Source organism: Budorcas taxicolor, chromosome 12 (assembly GCF_023091745.1).
Source record: "Budorcas taxicolor isolate Tak-1 chromosome 12, Takin1.1, whole genome shotgun sequence".
NCBI lineage: Eukaryota > Metazoa > Chordata > Mammalia > Artiodactyla > Bovidae > Budorcas > Budorcas taxicolor.
This window is the reverse complement of record NC_068921.1, coordinates 71,213,109-71,234,380: the sequence shown is the minus strand read 5'-3', so window position 1 is coordinate 71,234,380 and position 21,272 is coordinate 71,213,109. Positions and strand designations below refer to the sequence as shown.

Here is a 21,272-nt window from a genome sequence, read left to right as displayed (position 1 = left end):
AGAGACCACACTGCTGCTGCTGGAAGCCAAGGAACACAAGGAAGGCCAGTGAACGCCAGAGGCTGGAATGAAGGATTGTCCCCTGGAGGCTTCAGGGGGAACACGGTCCTGGCATACTGGGATTTGGGACCCATAACCTCTTAAACAGGGAGACCATAAACTTCTGTTGTATTAAGTCACTCAGTTTGTGGTGCTTTGTTACAGTAGCTCTAGAAACTGACATCCTAGCCTGAGCCTGTATTTCTGCCTTCCCAACGTTACTAAGATTTCCAATTGCTTCTGCTGTTGCTCCTCCAGCAAACATGGAAAGAATCTTTTAAATCCCACATCAGACTATCTCCCTCCTCTGCTCTGGACCCTCCAATAGCTTCCATTCAATTTCCAGGCCTGCTGCCCACTGCTTGGAAACCAGCTCCCTCCCTTCGTCCCCCTGCTCACTCTCCTCAGACACGCTGGCTTCCTGCTGTTCCTCCAACCTGCGAGGTCAGCTCCTTCCTTAGGAGCCCCTGCCTCAGACTCCCTCCCCCTGGTGACTGTGTGGCCGCCAGCTTCATGTCACTCAGACCCTGTGAGGCAGCAGCTCCTCAGGGAGGCAGCCAGGGTGTCAGCCCACCTCTCTCTCTGTCACATCCTCCCCATGAGAACAGGAGCCCCGTGAGGGCAGGGCCTTGTCCTCCTGCCACACAGGCTCCCACACATATTGGGCACATAGAGACCTGGGCAGGGAGACCAGCAACTGGAGACACCAGCAGAGTGGGCAGCTCTGACCCGGGTGCTCAGCTACCCAGCCTCACTTCTGGTGCTAATGGAAGATGCTCTTCAGGCAAACTGCACATGACATCACATGGGTACAAACAGGTCTTAGTATCTCTAAGTTCCAAATACTAATATACTTTGACTTAAATTGTGGAAGGGGAAATAAATGTTCTAAATAAAATAACATCATTATCTTTAAAAAAGTTCCACTAGAAGTGATAATTCAGTGATTCTACAGTAGCACTTTAATATACTTTATGCTTTATGTGGCTTAGGGTGTAGTAGTGACATTTCTACAGGTCTTTTAACTCATCCTCAAAGATATGAATATCACCAGCTCTCAGAAGAAGGGGATATAAAACCGAGGGAGAAGAGGGCATTTATCACATATCCAAAGAGAGTGATCTGCTTAGAGGATCTGGCCTTCAATATATCTGAGTGTGAGCAAGCTCCACAGACTTCTAGAAATTACTTACATCTTTCAGTATCAGAATCTGAGTTGCATCTTCTAGGTACTGCAAATGATGTGTCACTAGAATTGTGATCTTCTTGCTCAAGATTTTGCAAATACACCTACAAATGTAAAAGGTACAGTAAGAGAAAACACATTGGGGTGCTCACAACTGAAAATTCGTAATTTGAAAACATGAGACAAAGACAAGACAGCCCTCAAAGATCTGTAAATACCAAATAAAACAAACACAAATATTTAAGTTGATGCAAAACTAACTTCAGTTTTTGCTTTGTTGAAATTTGTCGTTTGATATCAGAATACATTCTAAATAAATATAGTTATGTTACACATCATTTTAATGCATATTTCTCACTTTATGTTTCTTTGTTAATGACATTACTTGCTATTCATTTTATACTTCTTTAAACTAAGGAAATGATGTTACACAAAAACAAATCCAAGCGAGTTTCTTATTTGAGTTCAAAATGGGTTGCAAAGCAGTGGAGACAACTCACAATATCAACAACCCATTTGACCTAGGAACTACTAAAGAACGTACAACACAGTAGTGGTCAAGAAGTTTTGCAAAGGAGACGAGAGCCTTGAAGATTAGGAGCATAGAGGCTGGCCACAGAAGTTGACAACTACCAACTGGGAGCAGTCATCAAAGCTAACCCTCTTACAACTACAGAAGAAGTTAGGGAAGAACGCAACATCGACCATTCCACAATTGTTTGGCATTTGAAACAAACTGGGAAAGGTGAAAAAGCTCAAGAAATGGGTACCTCATGAGCTGATCAAAAATCAAAAATATTGTTCTGAAGTGTCATCTTCTCTTATTCTATCTAATAGCAGTGAACCATTTCTCAGTCAAATTGGGATGTGTGACAAAATGCGGATTGTATACAATGGTGATGACCAGCTCAGTGGTTCAACTAAGAGCTCCAAAGCACTTCCCAAAGCCAAACTTGCATCAAAAAATTATGACCACTGTTTGGTGGTCTGCTGCCTGTCTGATATACTACAGTTTTCTGAATCCCAGTGAAACCACTACATCTGAGAAATATCCTCAGTAAATCGATGAGATGCACTGAAAACTGCAATGTCTGCAGTGCTGATCAACAGAAAGGGCCCAATTCTTCTCCATGACGATGCTCAACTGCACATCACATTACCAACACTTCAAAATTGAACAAATTGGTCTATGAAGTTTTGCTTCATCTGCCATGTGCAGATGACCTCTCACCAACTGACTACCACTTCTTCAAGCACCTTGACAACTTTTGGCAGGGAAAGCGCTCCCACAACTGGTAGGAGGCAGACAATGGTTTCCAAGAGTTCATCAAATCCTAAAGCACAGATTTTTATGCTACAAGAATAAATAAACATATTTCTAATTGGCAAAAAATGTGTTGAGTGTTTTGTTGTTGTTGCTGTTCAGGTGTTCAGTTGTGACTGACTCTTTGTGGCTCTTTGGACTGAAGCACGCCAGGCTTCCCTGACCTTCATCATCTCCCGGAGCTTGTTCAAATGCATGTCCATTGAGCTGGTGATGCCATCCAATCATCTTGTCCTCTGTCATCCCCTTCTCCTCTTCCCTTCAATCTCTTCCAGCATCAGGATCTTTTCTAATGAGTCATCTGTTCATATCAGGTGGTCAAAGAATTGGAGCATCAGCTTCAGCGTCAGTCCTTCCAATGAATATTCCAGACTGATTTCCTTTAGGATTGACTGATTTGACTCAAGAGTGTTCTCCAACACCACAGTTCAAAAGCATAAATTCTTTGGCACTCAACTTTCTTTATGGTCTAACTTTTACAACCATAAATGACTACTGGAAAAATCATAGCTTTGATGATACAAACCTTTATTGGCAAAGTGACATCACTGATTTTTAATATGCTGTCTAGGTTCATCATAGCTTTTCTTCCAAGTAGAAAATGTTTTTTATTTGCATGGCTGCAGTCATCATCCACTGATTTTGGAGCCCAAGAAAATAAACTCTGTCACTGTTTCCACTGTTTTGCCATCTGTTTACTATGAAGTGATGGGACCAGATGTCATGTTCTTAGGTTTTCGAATGTTGAGTTTTAAGCCAATTTTTTCTCTCTCCTCTTTCACCTTCATCAAGAGGCTCTTAAGTTCCTCTTCACTTTCTGCCATTAGGATGGTGTCATCTGCATATCTGAGATTGTTTATATTTGTCTTGGAAATCTTCATTCTAGCTTTTGCTTCATCCAGTCTGGCATTTCACATGATGTACACTGCATATAAGTTAAATAAGCAGGGTGACAGTATACAGCCTTGATGTACTTTTTTTTCCCAATTTTGAACCTGTCCACTGTTCCATGTCCTATTTTAACTGTTGCTTCCTGACCTGCATGCAGGTTTCTCAGGAGGCAGATCAGGTGTTCTCGTATTTCCATCTCTAGAAGAATTTTCCACAGTTAGTTGTGATTCATACAGTCAAAGGCTTTGGTGTAGTCAGTGAAGCAGAAGTAGATGCTTTTCTGGAATTCTTTTCCTATTTTTGCGATCCAACAGATGTTGGCAATTTGATCTCTGTTTCCTCTTCCTTTTCTAAATCCAGCTTGAATATCTGGAAGTTCTCGGTTCACGTACTGTTGAAGTCTAACTTGGAGAATTTTGAGCATTACTTTGGTACTGTGTGAAATGAGTACAATTACGTGATAGTTTGAACATTTCTTGGCATTGTCCTTCTTTGAGATTGGAATGAAAACTGACCTTTTCCAGTCCTGTGGCCACTGCTGAGTTTTCCTAATTTGCTGGCATATTGAGTGCAGTACTTTAACAGCATCATCTTTTAGGATTTGAAATAACTCAACTGTAATTCCATCACCTCCATTACCTTTGTTTGTAGTGATGCTTCCTAAGGTGCATTTGACTTCACACTCCAGGATGTCTGGCTCTAGGTTAGTGATTACACCACCGTGGCTATCTGGGTCATTAAGATCTTTTTTGCAAAGTTCTGTGTATTCTTGCCACCTCTTAATATATTCTGCTTTTGTTAGGTCCACACCATTTCTGTCCTTTATTGTGCCCATCTTTGCATGAAATGTTCCTTTGGTATCTCTAAGTTTCTTGAGGAGCTCTCTAGTCTTTCCCATTCTATTGTTTTCCTCTATTTCTTTGCATTGATCACTGAGGAAGGCTTTCTTATCTCTCTGTGCTATTCTTTGGAACTCTGCATTCAGATTGGTATATCTTTCCTTTTCTCCTTTGCCTTTCACTTATCTTTTCTCAACTATTTGTAAGGCCGCCTCAGACAACCATTTTGCCTTTTTGCATTTCTTTTTCTTTGGGATGTTTTTGATCACCACCTCCTGTACAATGTTACAATCCTTTGTCCATAGTTCTTGAGGCACTCTATCATATCTAATTCATTGAATCTATTTGCCAAGTCTACTGTATAATCATAAGGCATTTGATTTAGGTCACACTTGAATGGTCTAGTGGTTTTTCCTACTTTCTTCAATTTAAGTCTGAATTTTGCAACAAGGAGTTAATGGTCTGAGCTACAGTAAGCTCCCAGCCTTGTTTTTGCTGACTGTATAGAACTTCTCCATCTTTGGCTGCAAAGATGTTGATTGTAATGGCCCCTAATTTTGATTAATAAAGATGTGTTTGAGCCTATTTATAATGATTTCAAATTCGTGGTCTGAAACCAAGAGTACATTTGCACCAAACTAATACAAGTCAACGATTCTCACAAGGTCCTGAAATTCATCAGCGGCAAACTTGAATCTTGCTTTGCTAACAAATTCTAAAAAGTATTCCAGTGAAAGAGGCACCAATAGCTAAATTATTATTTTTTTTTTCAAAAACTCAGCTTAACAATTATTTACATGTTTCATAATTGAAAACAGTTAAGCAACACTGATATTCCAAATCTTGACTGAACTAAAACACCATCTTATTACTATGTGGGAATGAGAGAAAGATTCATGTCATATAAAATGTGTACATTTTTCTTAGATAGGTTTCAAGGTGATTATTTATGATAGATGGCATATATTAACAACAAAAAAAAAACTGGCAGATTTTTGGTAACCTTTGCCAGAGTACATTTTCTAGACACTTTTTGCCAAATAGTATCAGATAAAAAAAGAAATCTAGAGTTGCCTCCATCAGTCTCTGTAACATCCCAGTCCCACACAGGAAGCAAGTATTTTTTTCATTAGGACTGGACACCTTCCAAGCATAAAAATGAAAGAATAGAATCCAAATCACAGCGGGAATCATCCAAGAGCTCAGAAGACACACCGGTTCTCTATTGCCAAGACATGTGTATGAACAGGCTACCCAAGATGGCTGTTCTCTTTCTTTCTTTACATTTCCTGCTTGGCCTAGTGCCTGCTTCACCTACACCTACTCACATGACTGACCTTTCTACACACCTGCCCCAGAGCCTAGCTAATGACTATTCTAGCTTTAGATCAGAACCTTCTACTATTCTTATTAAAGGGGAGGGAAGAACATGGCCCTGGTAAGAGAAGAGCCAATCTTTTGTCAATTCCCCTGTAGCTAGTAATCTTCCCTCCCCTACTATGTCCCCACTAGGAGCACAGACTGCTGCTATGTCCTGCCCTGCTGCCCAACGCACACAGTGAGGTGGGTGCTGGTTAGGTCCTTGCTTCAGACGTGGAAGCTTGCCCTAGTCATTAAACCAGCTGTGTCTCTGCTGTTGACTCCGCACTCCTTCTTCAGTCTACCTGGGCAAGCACAGGCGTAGCAGGCCGGCAGGATGCAGCCCAACAATCCCCCTCACTTTCTTCACTTTCACTTGAAAGTGAAAATGTTAGTCACTCAGGTGTGACTGACTCTCTGTGACCTCATGGACTATAGCTTGCCAACTTCCTCTGTCCATGGAAGCCTCCAGGTAAGAATACTGGAGTGGGTTACCATTTCCTACTTCTAGGGATTTAACCCATGTCTCCAGCACTGTGGACAGATTATCTACCATCGAAGCCACCAGTGAAGCCCAACCTTGTTAACCCCTCCATCTGCTCCTCCATTTTAAATACAGACCCCTAGGGACTCAGCCCGTCTCATCTCACAGGGTTTACAGCTCCTCCAAGGAAGCGAGTGGCTAGGTCCAGGGTCCTGGGGACCATAGATGGGATTCCACGCAGGTACTTTGGGAGCCTAAGCTCCTCACAGAGCAAATCTGAGGAATATGGACCAGAGCTCAACCTGCTGAGTGAGGTGATGTGGAGAGTCTGGAGGCAGCAGACTGCAGCTCAGTCCCTCTCATGAGCCTGATGACATTGGAAATGTGACTAAACCTCAGTTTCTTCATCTCAGAACAAGGTCAGTGACAACTCATCCACACACTCTGAGAAATCAAACCACCGATCTGCTCAGTAAATGTCAGCTCCCTTCTCCACTCCTCCCTAATTACAAGCAGTCATGTGCTTTGGACTTAGGAAGAAAAGTCCCCAAAGGATACTCTGGGCTTTTTTCCTTAGTAGTTTTTAAAAAGTTGTATAGAGTATAGTTGATTAACAATGTGTTAGCTTCAGGTGTACAGCAAAGTGATTCAGTTATACCCACACATGTATCTATTCTTTTTCAAATACTTTCCCCATTTATGTTATTGTAGAGTATTGAGTAGTGTTCCCTGCTAGAGAGAATACAGTGGGTTCTTGTTGAGTATGTATTTTAAATATAATAGTGTGTACATGTCAATCCAAGACTCACAAGGGGACACTCTCGACACTGGATCTATGATCAGAAGCAAGAGACCAGGATGTTAACACATATACCTCATTATGTCCAAAAGAACTCACTTTTTCCTTTTGACATGTCTGAGTTCAGTATTTGTACACTAGACTCCTCTATCCATGGGAGTCTCCAGGCAAGAATATTGGATGGATTGGCACGCCCTCCTCCACCAAGGGGTAGAACCTGAGTCTCCTGAGTCTCTTGCATTGTAGGCAGATTATTTAATGCTGAACCATTAGGAAGGCCATATCCAAGGTAGACCAACTCAAAAATTGTAAAATGGTTTCTTCCATTTTACATGGTAACATGCCATCATGGTTGAAGTAATACAAATCATTACAATGAAGTTATCAGTTGACGGCCTTGAATTTTTCCCAAATAATTTTGAAGTAATACAAATCATTACAATGAAGTTATCAGTTGATGGCCTTGAATTTTTCCCAAATAATGCATTTTTATCCAAATCTCTAGGAAAATCCTCACTATGCCAGGAGGGCAGGGGTGGGGATTCCCTGTCATAGCACTAACACCTGTCACTGAACTCATGACAAGCCACCAGGCACTTCTCCATGGGAAAATTCACCAAATCATGATCAGGAGAGGGTGGGAAAGGGAGCTCAAGATCAGAGAGCTGGAGGCCCTGCCACATGGCAGTTGCCTTGCTCGCTTGTGTTCCAAAACAGTCAATGCCACTTTACACTGTTTTTTATTGAGGTAAAATATAACATGGAGTTTACCATTTTTAGGTATATGGTTCAATGGTCTTAAGTACATCCACATGGTTGTGTAGTCATTACCATCATCCATCTGCAGAGCTCTTTCATCACCCCAACACTAACCACAAGTTATACACAGACTTTGGTGGAAGCCAGACCCCCACAGTGGATGTGGAATCCCAGCTCTTTGTGTCCAGAGCTCAGAGTTCTTCACACATTTCCCTCTCGCAACTGCTGACTCTGTTGAAGTCTCTTCACTTTGCTATTCTGGACCTGCTGTATGTCAATCATGTTGCCTCCAAATTAAACACGTTAACATAACATGTTAACCATCAGTAAGGTAGTCATTAATACTTTAGAATTTGGTGACAGACTTTAAAGAAATAATTAAGTTACCCTTAATTACGTTGGGCCTGATGCACTCTGACTGGTGTCCTTAGAAAGAGGAAACTAAGACATAAGCACAGAGACTCAAGGATACAGATGAATAGAGGAAAGACCACATGAGGACACAGCAAGGAGGATTCCATCAGGAGCCAAGGACAGAGGTCTCAGAAGAAACTGAACCTGCCCACAACACCTTGAGCCTGAGCATCCAGCCTCAAGAACTGTGAGAAAATTAATTCTCATTGTTTAAACCCTCCCACACTCCATCCATGACAGCATGCTACAGACTAGGCATTTGTGTCCTTAATACTCATCTGCTGAAACCTAATCCCCACTGTGAAGGTCCTAGAAATGGGACAGTTGGGAGATGACCAGGTCATGAGGGTGGAGCCTGCATGAGTGGGATTAGTGTCCTTATAAAAGGGACTACACAGCTCCCTCACCCCTTCCCCACATGAGGACACAGGAATCGTGCCCTCACCAGACGCTAAATCTGTCAGCACCCTGAACTTGGACTTTCCCAGCCTCCAGAACGGAGATAAATAAACTGCTACTTCTAAGGTGCTTAGGGTGTGGTATCCTGTGAGAGCAGCCTGGATGGACACAACCCCAGCAAACTAACACAGGACCTGAGAGTGAGAATTTCCAAACAGCTTCTCTCTGGCAAACAACTCACCCCCTAAGGCAAGGACGTGTCTGCTGTTCTCCTCACAGCCCTGCTTCCTCCTCTCTCCACACCTGTGTTTCTACTCTTCCTTCAGCAAAAGAACTGGGTCCTCTTCTCAGCCTAAACACACCTGCCCAGCCTGCAGGCCCCCAGGGCACATCCCGCCCAGCCCCGGGGACAGGGAGCTTTCCAACCTCAGCGAAAGCCTACACCTGCCACTTCTGCTTTCATTTAGCATTTTTCATCCTGCATCAAAACCCTCTAAACTTTGACTCTACTGACCTTTTCCCAGGCATCCCTCTTAACAAGCTCCACATAGAGACAAGTTCCTCAGAGGCAGGAATGAGAGTTGGGCATCCTAGTCTCCCTTATTCTACCCAGTGGGAGTCCTTCCCCTCTCCTGGCTGACCGTCCTTGTAAACTAAGAGGTTTTGTGCAGGGACATCTGTAAGGGAATCCATCTCAGTATACACAGCAGGACATTAATAAGTGCAGCTGGAAGGCTTGTTGTCTTTAACAAGATGAACAACAGCAAAGGAACTAACCATGGGGGAGATGTTGAGGATGTTTTAGGAAAAATACAAGCTTACAAAGCTTTCAAAAAGGCCAGTCTAGACTCCATAAGAGGCCTTGGTCAGTGTGTATTAAGGACACATTTTACATAGAAAAACATCATCTTTGTTTTAAATTAATCACTGTGTGGCCAGCCAAGAGCCACTGACAACAAGTTCTAAATTCCAGAAACAGGAATGAGAGTTAAGACTTAAGCCAGATTATAGACCTGGCTTAAGTCTTTTAAAAATTTTTAAACCTTTTTAAAATGCATTCATTCAGCCTTTTTAAAATTCAAGTTGACCCCACATTGTAGATTTAAATATTAGTTCTAGTAAGCATCCACGAGGCAATGTGAAATGATTGAAATAATATTCAGGTGTGGAATAAATCATTCTCAAATTCTATTAAGATTTTATTAAGTCTAGACTTAATAAAGATTTTATTTCCAAACTGAGAATAATAAGCATAAACCAACAAGGTCTTTCCATGGAAGCCCTATGTTAGTACTGAAAACTTCACTTCTAATGTGCCTTTAACAAATAATGGAGGAAAAGAATCAGCAGTCAAGTACCAGGTTACCAAGTCCTACTCTCTGATTTAACAAGTGTACATCATCTTTCTTCTTCCTGGGGTCTGGGTCCATTCATAGTGTCTGTTATCAACTTCAGGTCACAGGGGTAAATCTCCCATCTATCCCTCACTCCCTAAAGCACAGACCCTACTGTCCTCCATACACTAGAAGCACCTTGTGTATGTTCCTGTCCTAACTTCATCATGATGCAAGATTTCTCTACGATGGATCTTCTGTGGACGGAAGGGAGAGGAGAGAGGAACACAAGGGCAGAGTGAGCTGAGTCTCCTGAAGCACAAAGTCTTTCCTGAGCTCTCTTCTCTGACCTCTACAGGATTCTTGGAAAGAAGAAATGACAGAAAACAGGAGCAAACTCACTGTTCGAACAAGTGCCTGCTGACTCCTGCATCCACTGCGCTGAGCGGATCGTCCAGGAGGTAGATGTCTGCGTCCTGATACACGGCTCTAGAAAACGTAGAGAGACATCAGGAGAGGACACTTCACATTCCCTGAGTCTCATCTCTGAATCATGATGGCGTCCAACAACTCCAGGTTCATTCCAGAAGCCCAGGGAAAGGACTAAAACCCTGCTTCACACAGGCCCACCTGGTGAGTGGGATCTGTGTGCTCACATCCACTAGGAGCCACGAAGAAGGAGGGCCAGGATGGCAACTTAAACCCCATTTACCTTGCAAGGTTGATCCGGACTTTCTGCCCTCTATTCAGTGTGGTTCCTCTGTCTCCTATCTCAGTTAGATCTCTGTCCTCAAAAGACTGTAAGTCCTATATGGAGATAGAAAAGGGGGAAATGTAAAAGATTTAAAATGTGTTCTACTACCATCTTAAACTTTTAGTATTAGTTCCTCATACAAGTATTTAATCAACATGCATGCTCAGTTGCTAAGTCATAGCTGACTCTTTTCTGCCCCACGGACTGTAGCCAGTCAGGCTCCTCTGTCCATGGGATTTTCTGGGCAAGAATACTGGAATGGGTTGCCATTTCCTTCTCCAGGAGATCTTTCCAACCAAGGGGCTGAATCTGTGTCTCTTGCATCTCCAGCACTGGCAGGAGAATTCTTTATCACCAAGTCACCTGGGAAGTCACAGCAGTGGGTATATATCATAGTGACTAAACTGTAACCATGAATATTAAACAAAACCTGTTTTTTATTTGTTTTCTTTCTGTTGTTTTTCACAGCAGCTATGCATTGGACCATTTTAACAAATATTTATTGAGGACTTACTGTGTGACAGGCATTGCTGTGGGCACAGTGAATTCAGTTTTGAGGAAACAAAGTACCTAGGGTTTCCTTCTATGATGGAAGATGGACAGTATGGAAAATTAACCTGAGCACAAGTACTGAGGACAAGAAGGAAAAGGAAGCCAGCTCAGGGGGATGGAGAGGGAAGAGGGTCTACACTGGCAGGGAGGGCTCTGCTCAGAGAGGGTGTGAGCAGATCTGGGGGAGGGAGGGGGCTCAGGCAGACCTGGAGAGGCTGCTCCATACAGAGGGAGGGGCGAGTGCAGGGGCCACAGGGAGATGCCTAACAGGTTCAGGACAAGGAAAGAGGCCAGGAGAGCAGGAATTGAGTAAGAATGAAGGGGGTGTGGGCAGAGACAGAGCAGGAAGAGTCTGAGGTCACTTCAATAAAAGGTGGAGGTGGGTGACAGATCTGGTCTGAAGTTTTTAAGGAATCACACCTGTGCTTTATGGAAAACAGTCAGGGGGTATGGGTGAGGGTGGATACAAGTGAGGAGGCTACTGGAATAATCTAGGTGAGAGATGACATGGTCAGGACCAGAGTGAGAGCAGCAGGAATCAACAGAGGGGATCACACTCCAGACACATGTTAAAGGTGGAGCCAATAAGACCTGCTGAAGGGATGGGTGTGGGTATAAAAGAAGAGAACTGTGGTGTCTGGGACATGAGGAAGGGGAAGGACAAGGTCTCCATTTACTGAGTTGGGGAAGATGGTGGACACAGGTTTAGGAGACTTCACTCATGGACAAGCTGAGATGACCTCTTGGTGATGTCACGGTGCAGCTGGACATGCAAGTGTGAAGGTCTGTGCTAGAGGCACAGGTGTGAGAGCTGGTGGCCCATGGTGAAGGCACACAACTTATTTTATCAAGAAATGAGTGTGTCTTAAACTGGACATTTTGCTGATCTCAGCATCAGCATCCCACTTTCAGAGAAGGGATAATACCTGGCCCATGTCTTCACAGTGATACTTAAGGCAGGTGACAGAGTGACAAAGTCTGCTCAAGAAAGAGAGTATAAAGAGCAGGCTGGATAGGAAAAACCAAAAGGAAAGAAACAGTGTGCTCAAGGGACACCCAGCAGATCAGCTGGACTAAGTAGACGCTTGTCTATAGAAGCAGGAAAAACTCAAAGCTAAAAAGGAAATGAAGTTGTAACTTGAGGATCTGGGAAACAATCAAAAGTTACCTTTGAATATTATTTAAGAAGTAAATAGACAAATCAGCCTATTTTCCCCAGGGTACCAGGGGAAAAAAAGAATAGATGAGAAGAACATTCCCAAAATGGCAAGACAAAAATCAGGCCTCATTATATTAGAAATCTTAGGTTGCCTGTAATTATCACTTGGCACATTCCAACATAGACAAACAGAGTTTGTTGGAAGTTTTTCTCTACTGAACCCCTCAGGCATAAACCTAGGATGCACAGCAGTACCTCTTTGTAGATGAAGCCCTCACTTCTCTGCCTGTACTTTAACAAACCTGGGGAGAAAGCAAGTAGCAGACTGGTTCCTCCATGATAAACAAGTCCTTTGATCTCCCTAAGTCTCATTATCCTCTTCTACAGAATGTGCTGCAGAAACCAGAATCACTAAATTCAAGAATGCTCTGAGAATCTAAAGAAGTGTGTGAACACCCTCCCTAAATGGAAAAAGGACATGAATTAATCATAACTTGTTATTGGTGGCTGATTCCTATTTTCTTATAAAGCCAACAGTGGGACCCTGTTCACAGTGTTGAATCGCAACATGCAAAACACATGACACAAGAAAGAGACTCCATCGTAACTCTCTCTGACATCCACAGACACACAGGCACATGCAGGTTTCTGGCTCTCTCAAAGCTAATGGGGTACATTCAATGAAAGGCAGCAATTACTCTGTTGTGATTATTTATAATTACTTTACCTTCTTTCTTTCTTTGGCTTAGAAATTAATACCATCTCTTGCTCTTGGTTTTCATTAAAAAAAGCCAACCACAAAAAAATGAGCTCTGTTCTCAGCCTCATGTGAGTGTGTATACACACACAAACACACAGAGAGTCACTTGGTGTCTCTTTCACTGTTGACAGTCCTTGCAAACTGTTCCACTTAGTTTTTATGCTTTGATTTTATGTCATTCAAATGGTTTTCTTCTTAAAATAGCACCATGTTGTAACACAGCAATCTTAACCACATTCTTAAGAAACTAGCCCACAGTCTGGTAGTAATACTTCAAGTGTGTTGTTGACTCTGAAAATTATTTATGAATAAGTCACCAATGGGAAAAACATCTTGGAGTATTTGAAGTAAAATCAAGTCAAACTGATTTCTCATTTACGGTTTTCTGACTAAAGGGAAAAAGACTGAGTTGAGCATATATTACAACTCCTCCCACTGACAGGAGGTTTTCTTATTTACGTTGGTTACCTCTAAGTTAAATTTAACAATTTTCACTGAACGGCAGACTCACAAACTAGAGGTAAACTAGGAAATGCTGATGCTGGCTTGCTGCCATCCATCTAGAAGTACATCAAGGGCTCTTCAGTAGTGGAGGAAACTTAACACTAGAAACACTACAGAGCAAACTGCTGAAATGATTAGAGCTGGCTACACATGAAGCTCTGGCAGAGGAGGGCTGAACTCCAGAGTCAAACAAAAAGAGGCCCTGCCTTTCTTCACCATTTTTCTTCCATTTGGAATTTCCCCTCCTCTCACAGCCTGTCAATATCCTGTCCATCCTTCCAGGCTCAGTCCACACACACTCTCCCATGGAACCATCCTGGACTGATTGCTTCCTGCTGGGTTCCTAAGGCCCTGTTTACATCTCTCATTTCTCTTGAAGGACCCGTCTTATTCTGCTCCATCATTTGTATACGTGCACGCAGCTTCTCTCAGCTTCTGGGGGGTAAAATCTGTGCACCAAGCTCTGTGTTGGACCCTGATGCTGATTATTTCTAATTCTCACAACGAGTTGCACAGTAAGTGCAGGGGGCAGACCTTGTGTGGGTTCAAACAGTGGTGAAGGAGATTTCTCAGTGAGATCATCAACAACATATAAACATAGACTCAGCTTCCAAGGTAGCACTAATGGTAAAGAATCTACCTGACAATGCAGGAGACACAGAGACGTGAGTTCAATATCTGGGTCAGGAAAGTCCCCTGGAAGAGGGCATGGCAACTGACTCCAGTATCTTTGCCTGAAGAATCTCATGGACAGAGGAGTCTGGTGGGCTGCAGTCCACGGGGTCACAAAGAGTCGGACACGATTAAAGCAACTTAGCACGTACACGTCACTCCTAGAGAACAATATACGTGATGCCCTTGGAGTTATGCAGAAAAGGTGCCCAAGTGTGGAAGTGTGGGATGAAATGTTTCCAAATAAACTAATCTGAGGTCTAGAATCTGCTCCAGAATAATCTGGGGTGGGGGTGGGGCTGACAGGGGGTAGGGGTAGAGATACAGCAAGACTGGCCATCAGCTGATTCTGGCTGAAGCTGGGAGTGGGTACCTGAGGGTTCATTACACAATGTTTTCTAATTTTGCAAATTTTTGTAACTTTCCATTTAAAAAGTTAAAAGGGAATGAAATTTAATAGAATGAAACAATCTTCCCCTCCAGAAGAGGTATTTTGTATCATTATCCCATAAGGATTAAAACAGCAGCATATAGATATATGCCTGCTTATTTACTCATAAGATCAGCTTATAATATTAAGCAACATTCAAAAATCTTTCCATTTTTTAAAAAGAAAAGAATTTAAACAAACCTTGAAATTTAAACCAACACTATCATTATTTGAAATTTGAGTATATGCAACTCAAAAGTCATTACTTACCTCTTCCAAAGCACAAGCCCTAATTACTTCATATCACTCTTTTTCATATTTCTTCCCAAATAAAATGTTACTCCTCACAGTTCCTGAGAACACCCAGGGCTGCTGAGAAACATACGCGATCCTCCCGTGCACGCTGACCTGCCCCTGGCTCGGGGGCAGCTCCCCCAGCACAACACTTAACAGTGACGACTGCAACAGAGGGCAACAAACACGCGTGAACAGGGTGCACTCAGGACGGAACATGCCCCACAACACAGCCGACTCCACCCTGGTGTTTGATCAAGGATATTAGAACTGGATAAATGACAGCTCTGGCAGTTGGGACAAGAAAAACTGAAAATAACATTAATGGTCAAAGAAAACAATGACTCATAGGGAATATTAATAGTATAAACAATTTACTCTGCCCAAGTATCCCCCAAATGAAGTTCTACTCAGCAAAGACTATTTAAGAATGTTAAGATCCTTCTCTAGCACAGCAGCCAAGCAAGATGTGTACTTTCTGTATCTGATGCTTAATGCAGTTGCTTTTGCATCTGGCTATCCTTTACTTGACAAACACTTGTTCTTAAAAAGTTATGTGTGAATAGTGTATTCAAAGATGACTAATTGAAAGAACTTTGAAGTGAGTTTATCTAAAGAGCAAAAGTCTATCATAGAGGAAATGAGCACACTTTCATGTGTACATCCCATATTGATTTTTTAAAAATTATTTTATTTATTTATTTTTAGTTCTTTTATTTATTTTTTATGATGTTGTATTGTTTTCTGCCACACAATTTTAATTTTATTTATTTTTGGTTGTGCTGGGTCTTCTTTGCAGTAAGCAGGCTTCTAATTGGGGTGGCTTCCCTTATTGCAGAGCACAGCCTTTAGTGGGCAGGCTTCGGCAGTTGTGGCCCATGGGCTCAGTAGATGCAGCTCCCAGCCTCTAGAGCACAGGCCCAACAGTTACGGTGCTCAGGATTAGTTGCTTCACAGCATGTGGGATCGTCCCAGACTAGGAATCAAACCTGTGTCTGCTGCATTTGGCAGGTGGATTCTTTTACCACTGAGCCACCAGGGAAGCCCACATCCCACATTTAGATTTCTGTATTGTGTTGTTTCAGACCAAGTGCATGTGCACCTTTCCTTTCAATCTTCAACATCACAAAACATGGCATGTATGTATCCCACACCATCAGAGTGCTCACCACACTGGGCTAAAATAATTTGCCCACATATCTGTCTCACCCTGGAATCTAGTTGCCTCTAAAAGGCAGAGATCTTGGGGTCTTGTTCACATCTCTGAGCTCCAGCACGTGGCTACACCTTTGCTACACGTGCACTGATTGGATCAAGTCAAGTCACGTGAGGAAATGCTCAAAGCTTCCAGAAAGAGCCTTCACAACCTCCAGACTTCCTGGAGGGGCTCCTGTGACAAAAAGAAGTCCCCATTGTCTCTGTCCATCCCAAACAGCTGTCACATAGATACTTTCCTGCACTGAGGCATCTAAATTCCTGACAATTGATTCCCAACTGAGCAATGTGAAACACAAAGAAGGAAAACATGGTGTGCATTTATACTGATGTATTCAGCCACGAAACCTTCTTGCAAAACTAATGTTCCATGAAACACACCTAGAGAAACACTGTTTTAGGTACACCCAACTCAGACTGAGGCACACTCAGCTCTGGGCTCCACTGTGAGAATTTAACAGGGCCTGCAGTGTTGCATCCAGAGAAGGCAACGGCAACCCACTCCAGTGTTCTTGCCTGGAGAATCCCAGGGATGGGGGAGCCTGGTGGGCTGCCGTCTATGGGGTCGCACAGAGTCGGACACGACTGAAGTGACTTAGCAGCAGCAGCATTGCATCAAGTTGCCAAAAGGCATCATAATTTACCTTTCCTGTTCCCACAGGTCCAATCACAGCTAACAATTCACCAGGTCTAACAGTAAATGAAAGGCCTTGTAGGGTTGGAGTTTCTGATTCCTGAAAATTAAAGTTAATAAAAATGTACCCATTTCAATAAAATAACACAAATTGTTTTAGAAAGTGGAAAGGATAACAACAGTCAACAAAATTGATATGCAAACATAACTCACATTTTTCCCGTTCCTATTTTAAGATACTATGTCCTGGAGGCCTCTTCGTCCAATCTTATCTCTTTAGGGGTTTGAGGCAGCTTTAGGTGACTTTAGGAAGGTTCCTTCTTTTACTAGATTTCCTTACAGCTAGAAGAATGTTCAAACTACTGTACAATTGTGGTCAGTATACAGCTTAGCAAGGTAATGTTCAAAATCTTTCAAGCTAGGCTTCAACAGTACCTGAACTGAGAATTTCCAAATGTACAAGCTGGATTTAGAAAAGCCAGAGGAACCAAAGATCAAATTGCCAACATCTGTTGGATCATAGGAAAAGGAAGGCGATTTCATAACATCTACTTCTGCTTCACAGACTATGCTAAAGGCTTTGACTGTGTGGATCACAACAAACTGAAATATTCTTAAGGAGATGGGAATACTACACCACTTTACCTGTCTCCTGAGAAATCTGTATGAAATCAAGAAGCAACAGTTAGAAGCAGACATGGAACAATGGACTGATTCAAAATTGGGAAAGGAGTAAAACAACCTCAGATATGCATATGACACCACCTTTATGGTAGAAAGTGAAGAGGAACTAAAATAGCCTTTGGCAGAGAGAGGGTAGAAGAGGAGAGTGAAAAAAGCTGGCTTAAAACTCAACATTAAAAAAACAAATGGCATCTGATCCCCCACTTCATGGCAAATAGAAGGGAAAAAAGTGGAAACAGTGACATATTTTATTTTCTTGGGCTCCAAAATCACTGCAGATGGTGACGGCAGCCATGAAATTCAAAGATGCTTGCTCCTTGGAAGAAAAGCTATGACAAACCTATATAGCATATTAAAAAGCAGAGACATCACTTTGCCAAGAATTGCACATATAGTCAAAGTTATGGTTTTTCCAGTAGTCATGTTTGGATATGAGAGTTGGACCATAAAAAAGGCTGAGCACTGAAAAATTGATGCTTTAGAACTGTAGTGCTGGAGAAGACTCTTCTCCTTCAGTCCCTTGGACTGCAAGGAGATCAAACCCTGAATATTTATTGGAAGGACCGATGCTGAAGCTGAAACTCCAATACTTTGGCCACCTGGTGCAAAGAACTGACTCACTTGAAAAGACTCTGATGCTGGGAAAGATTGAAGGCAGGAGGAGAAGGAAGCCACAGAGGATGAAATGGTTGGATGGCATCCCCGAGTCAACGAACATGAATTTGAGAAAATTCCAGAAGATAGTGAAGGACAGGGAAGCTTGGCATGCTGCAGTCCACGAAGTCACGAAGAGTCGCAAATGACTTAGTGACTGAACAACAGTAGCAGCAGCACAACAACAAAACATAGGGAATGAAGAAATTAATTATGACATCATGGGTCAGAGTGATAAAGCCTCAATTTTATACATGTTACATGCATTTCTTGCCCTGACAAAACAGGGGCAACAACAACAACAAAACATGGAGCTATGCTGTTTGTTGCATGTACAATCCAATTCGAGGGAGAAGGACAAAAATCACATCATTTCAGTCACAAGTCAGATTACTGCACAATCTGCTGGGTTCTAAGGCAGAGAGATTTAAGGGTGCATGCAGCTTTATGTATACTGTTGAGAAAACTCTCAATAAGCTAGTATTTAAAAAAGGGTGCTATGCATGATTAGTGAAATGTCTAAAAGAATAAAAACACAAGGACTGGATAAAAAGGTCTGGAAAACCTTCTACATGAAAAGTTTCTCTGGAAATAACTAAACTGATTATGGAACAGTCACCTCTAAAGCAACAACAGTTATTCTGAGTCGTCAAAAAACTAGCCCCATATTTTCTAGGAATTACAAAAACTAGCAAGAAGAAGCTAGAGTTTAATATGTGAGAAACATTTATTTAAGCAAAGATGGTTAGTCCTTGGAAGAAAAGTTATGACCAACCCAGATAGCATATTCAAAGGCAGAGACATTACTTTGCCAACTAAGGTCCGTCTAGTCAAGGCTATAGTTTCTCCAGTAGTCATGTATGGAGGTGAGAGTTGGACTATGAATAAGGCTGAGCGCTGAAGAATTGATGCTTTTGAACTCTGGTGTTGGAGAAGACTCTTGAGGGTCCCTTGGACTGCAAGGAGATCCAACCAGTCCATTCTGAAGGAGATCAACCCTGGGATTTCTTTGGAAGAAATGATGCTAAAGCTGAAACTCTAGTACTTTGGCCACCTCATGCGAAGAGTTGACTCACTGGAAAAGACTCATGCTGGGAGGGATTGGGGGCAGATGGAGAAGGGGACAACAGAGGATGAGATGGCTGGATGGCATCACTGACTCGATGGACGTGAGCCTGAGTGAACTCCGGGAGCTGGTGATGGACAGGGAGGCCTGGCGTGCTGCGATTCATGGGGTCGCAAAGAGTCGGACACGACTGAGCGACTGAACTGAACTGAACTCCTTTATTCTTATCTGAACCTAGGGTTCCTATTTTACTACTTTATATTCGGTTATGAAAACAAACAATGATCCACACACAGATAATGACCCACGCCAGCTCTTTTCAGCCCCTACAGTCTGTCAGGGCCAGAGGAGTCCATGCCCTGTTCAGGCTTCAGAGTTGGGCACTGCTCTGCCATGACCAGAAGGGGGCAGCACTTGACAGCCCAGGGGTTCTGGGGCTCTGCCTCTCCCTTATTAGTGTTCAGGGGATAATGATTTAACAGGGCTCAGAGGATAATGATTCAGCAAGGATCATCAGCTGAGTTCCCACTCTGCACCAAAGTTCAAAACACCTGCCGCATGAATCTGAAGGCTCCCATAAGGCTACTTACTTTAAAACTCAAACCTGGTACTCTGGGTACAACCCAGAGGGATGGGGTTGGGAAGGGGTACCACCACAATATTGTAAAGTAATTACCCTCCAATTAAAATAAATTAATTTAAATAAAGTTTTACAAGTATAAGTAACAATATTCCATAAGATTTAATATTGTACTATAACTTGTTTCTTTACCTATAAAAAGAGTGTTTAAAAGTAAGAATTTAAGAATCAAAATTAAATAAATTTGGATGGGTTTACATTCCAGCTCTACAAACAAACAAAAAAAGACTGAGACAAAGTCCCACCATTTCATGAATGAGACCTGAGTCCCTGAGACCTTCCCCCACCAGCCCACCTGGCTCTTTAGGGAAGAAGGTTACAGAGCTCATGTCTATCTTCTGCCTCCCAACCCAGCAGAGGCTTCATTCAGAGTCAGCTTCTCTCCAAAACTCCCAATATATATTTTCCCTCCCCCTCCCAAAGTCTCTCTCTCTCTCTCTCTCTCTGCCCCCCTATCCCTCATCCATGACCTAACTTGACAGCCCCTAATTACTAATGACCCCAGGAAGGGACACATTCCTTTCATAGGCAAGACCAGGATGACAGAATAGGCTATTCAGTACTCTAATGCAAATTGCACAGAAGTATCAGAACATGCTATTAATTTCTTTGAACAAAGAACAAAACAGTTCATTTTAAAATTCAGCACAGCTTCATACAAGAGAAATTAGGTAACGTTAGCATTCACATCAGTTCGGTTCAGTCGCTCAGTCATGTCCGACTATTTGCGAACCCATGAATCATAGCATGCAAGCCTCCTTGTCCATCACCAACTCCCGGAGTTTATCCAAACTTATGTCCATTGAGTCGGTGATGCCATCCAGCCATCTCATCCTCTGTCATCCTCTTCTCCTCCTGCCCACATTCAATAAAATTAGAAATAACAAGGGAACATTTCATGCAAAGATGGGCTTGCTAAAGGACAGAACTGGTATGGACCTAACAGAAGCAGAAGATATTAAGAAGAGGTGGCAAGAATACACGGAAGAACTTTACAAAAAAGAGCTTCACCACCCAGATAATCATGATGGTGTGATCACTCACCTAGAGCCAGACATCCTTGAGTTTGAAGTCAAGTGGACCTTAGAAAGCATCACTACGAATAAAGCTAGAGGAGGTGATGGAATTCCAGTTGAGCTATTTCAAATCTTGAAAGATGACACTGTGAAAGTGCTGCACTCAATATGCCAGAAAATTTGGAAAACTCAGCAGTGGCCACAGGACTGGAAAAGGTCACTTTTCATTCCAATCCCAAAGAAAGGCAATGCCAAAGAATGCTCAAACTACGGCACAATTGCACTCATCTCACACGCTAGTAAAGTAATGCTCAATATTATCCAAGCCAGGCTTCAGCAATACGTGAACCGTGAACTTCCAGATGTTCAAGGTGGTTTTAGAAAAGGCAGAGGAACCAGAGATCAAATTGC

The 21,272-nt window shown here is 42.5% G+C and overlaps 1 protein-coding gene across 1 annotated transcript in view; it reads right to left on the bottom strand.

Annotated features, from left to right (window-relative positions):
• The window catches only part of LOC128057592 (ATP-binding cassette sub-family C member 4-like), a 194,550-nt gene that overhangs the window by 132,842 nt on the left and 40,436 nt on the right, over nucleotides 1-21,272 (bottom strand). Inside the window, 5 exon segments of the mRNA XM_052650041.1 lie at nucleotides 1,233-1,329; nucleotides 10,230-10,316; nucleotides 10,540-10,634; nucleotides 14,929-15,117; nucleotides 16,812-16,901. Of these exon segments, the coding sequence (XP_052506001.1) occupies nucleotides 1,233-1,329; nucleotides 10,230-10,316; nucleotides 10,540-10,634; nucleotides 14,929-15,117; nucleotides 16,812-16,901 (558 nt within the window).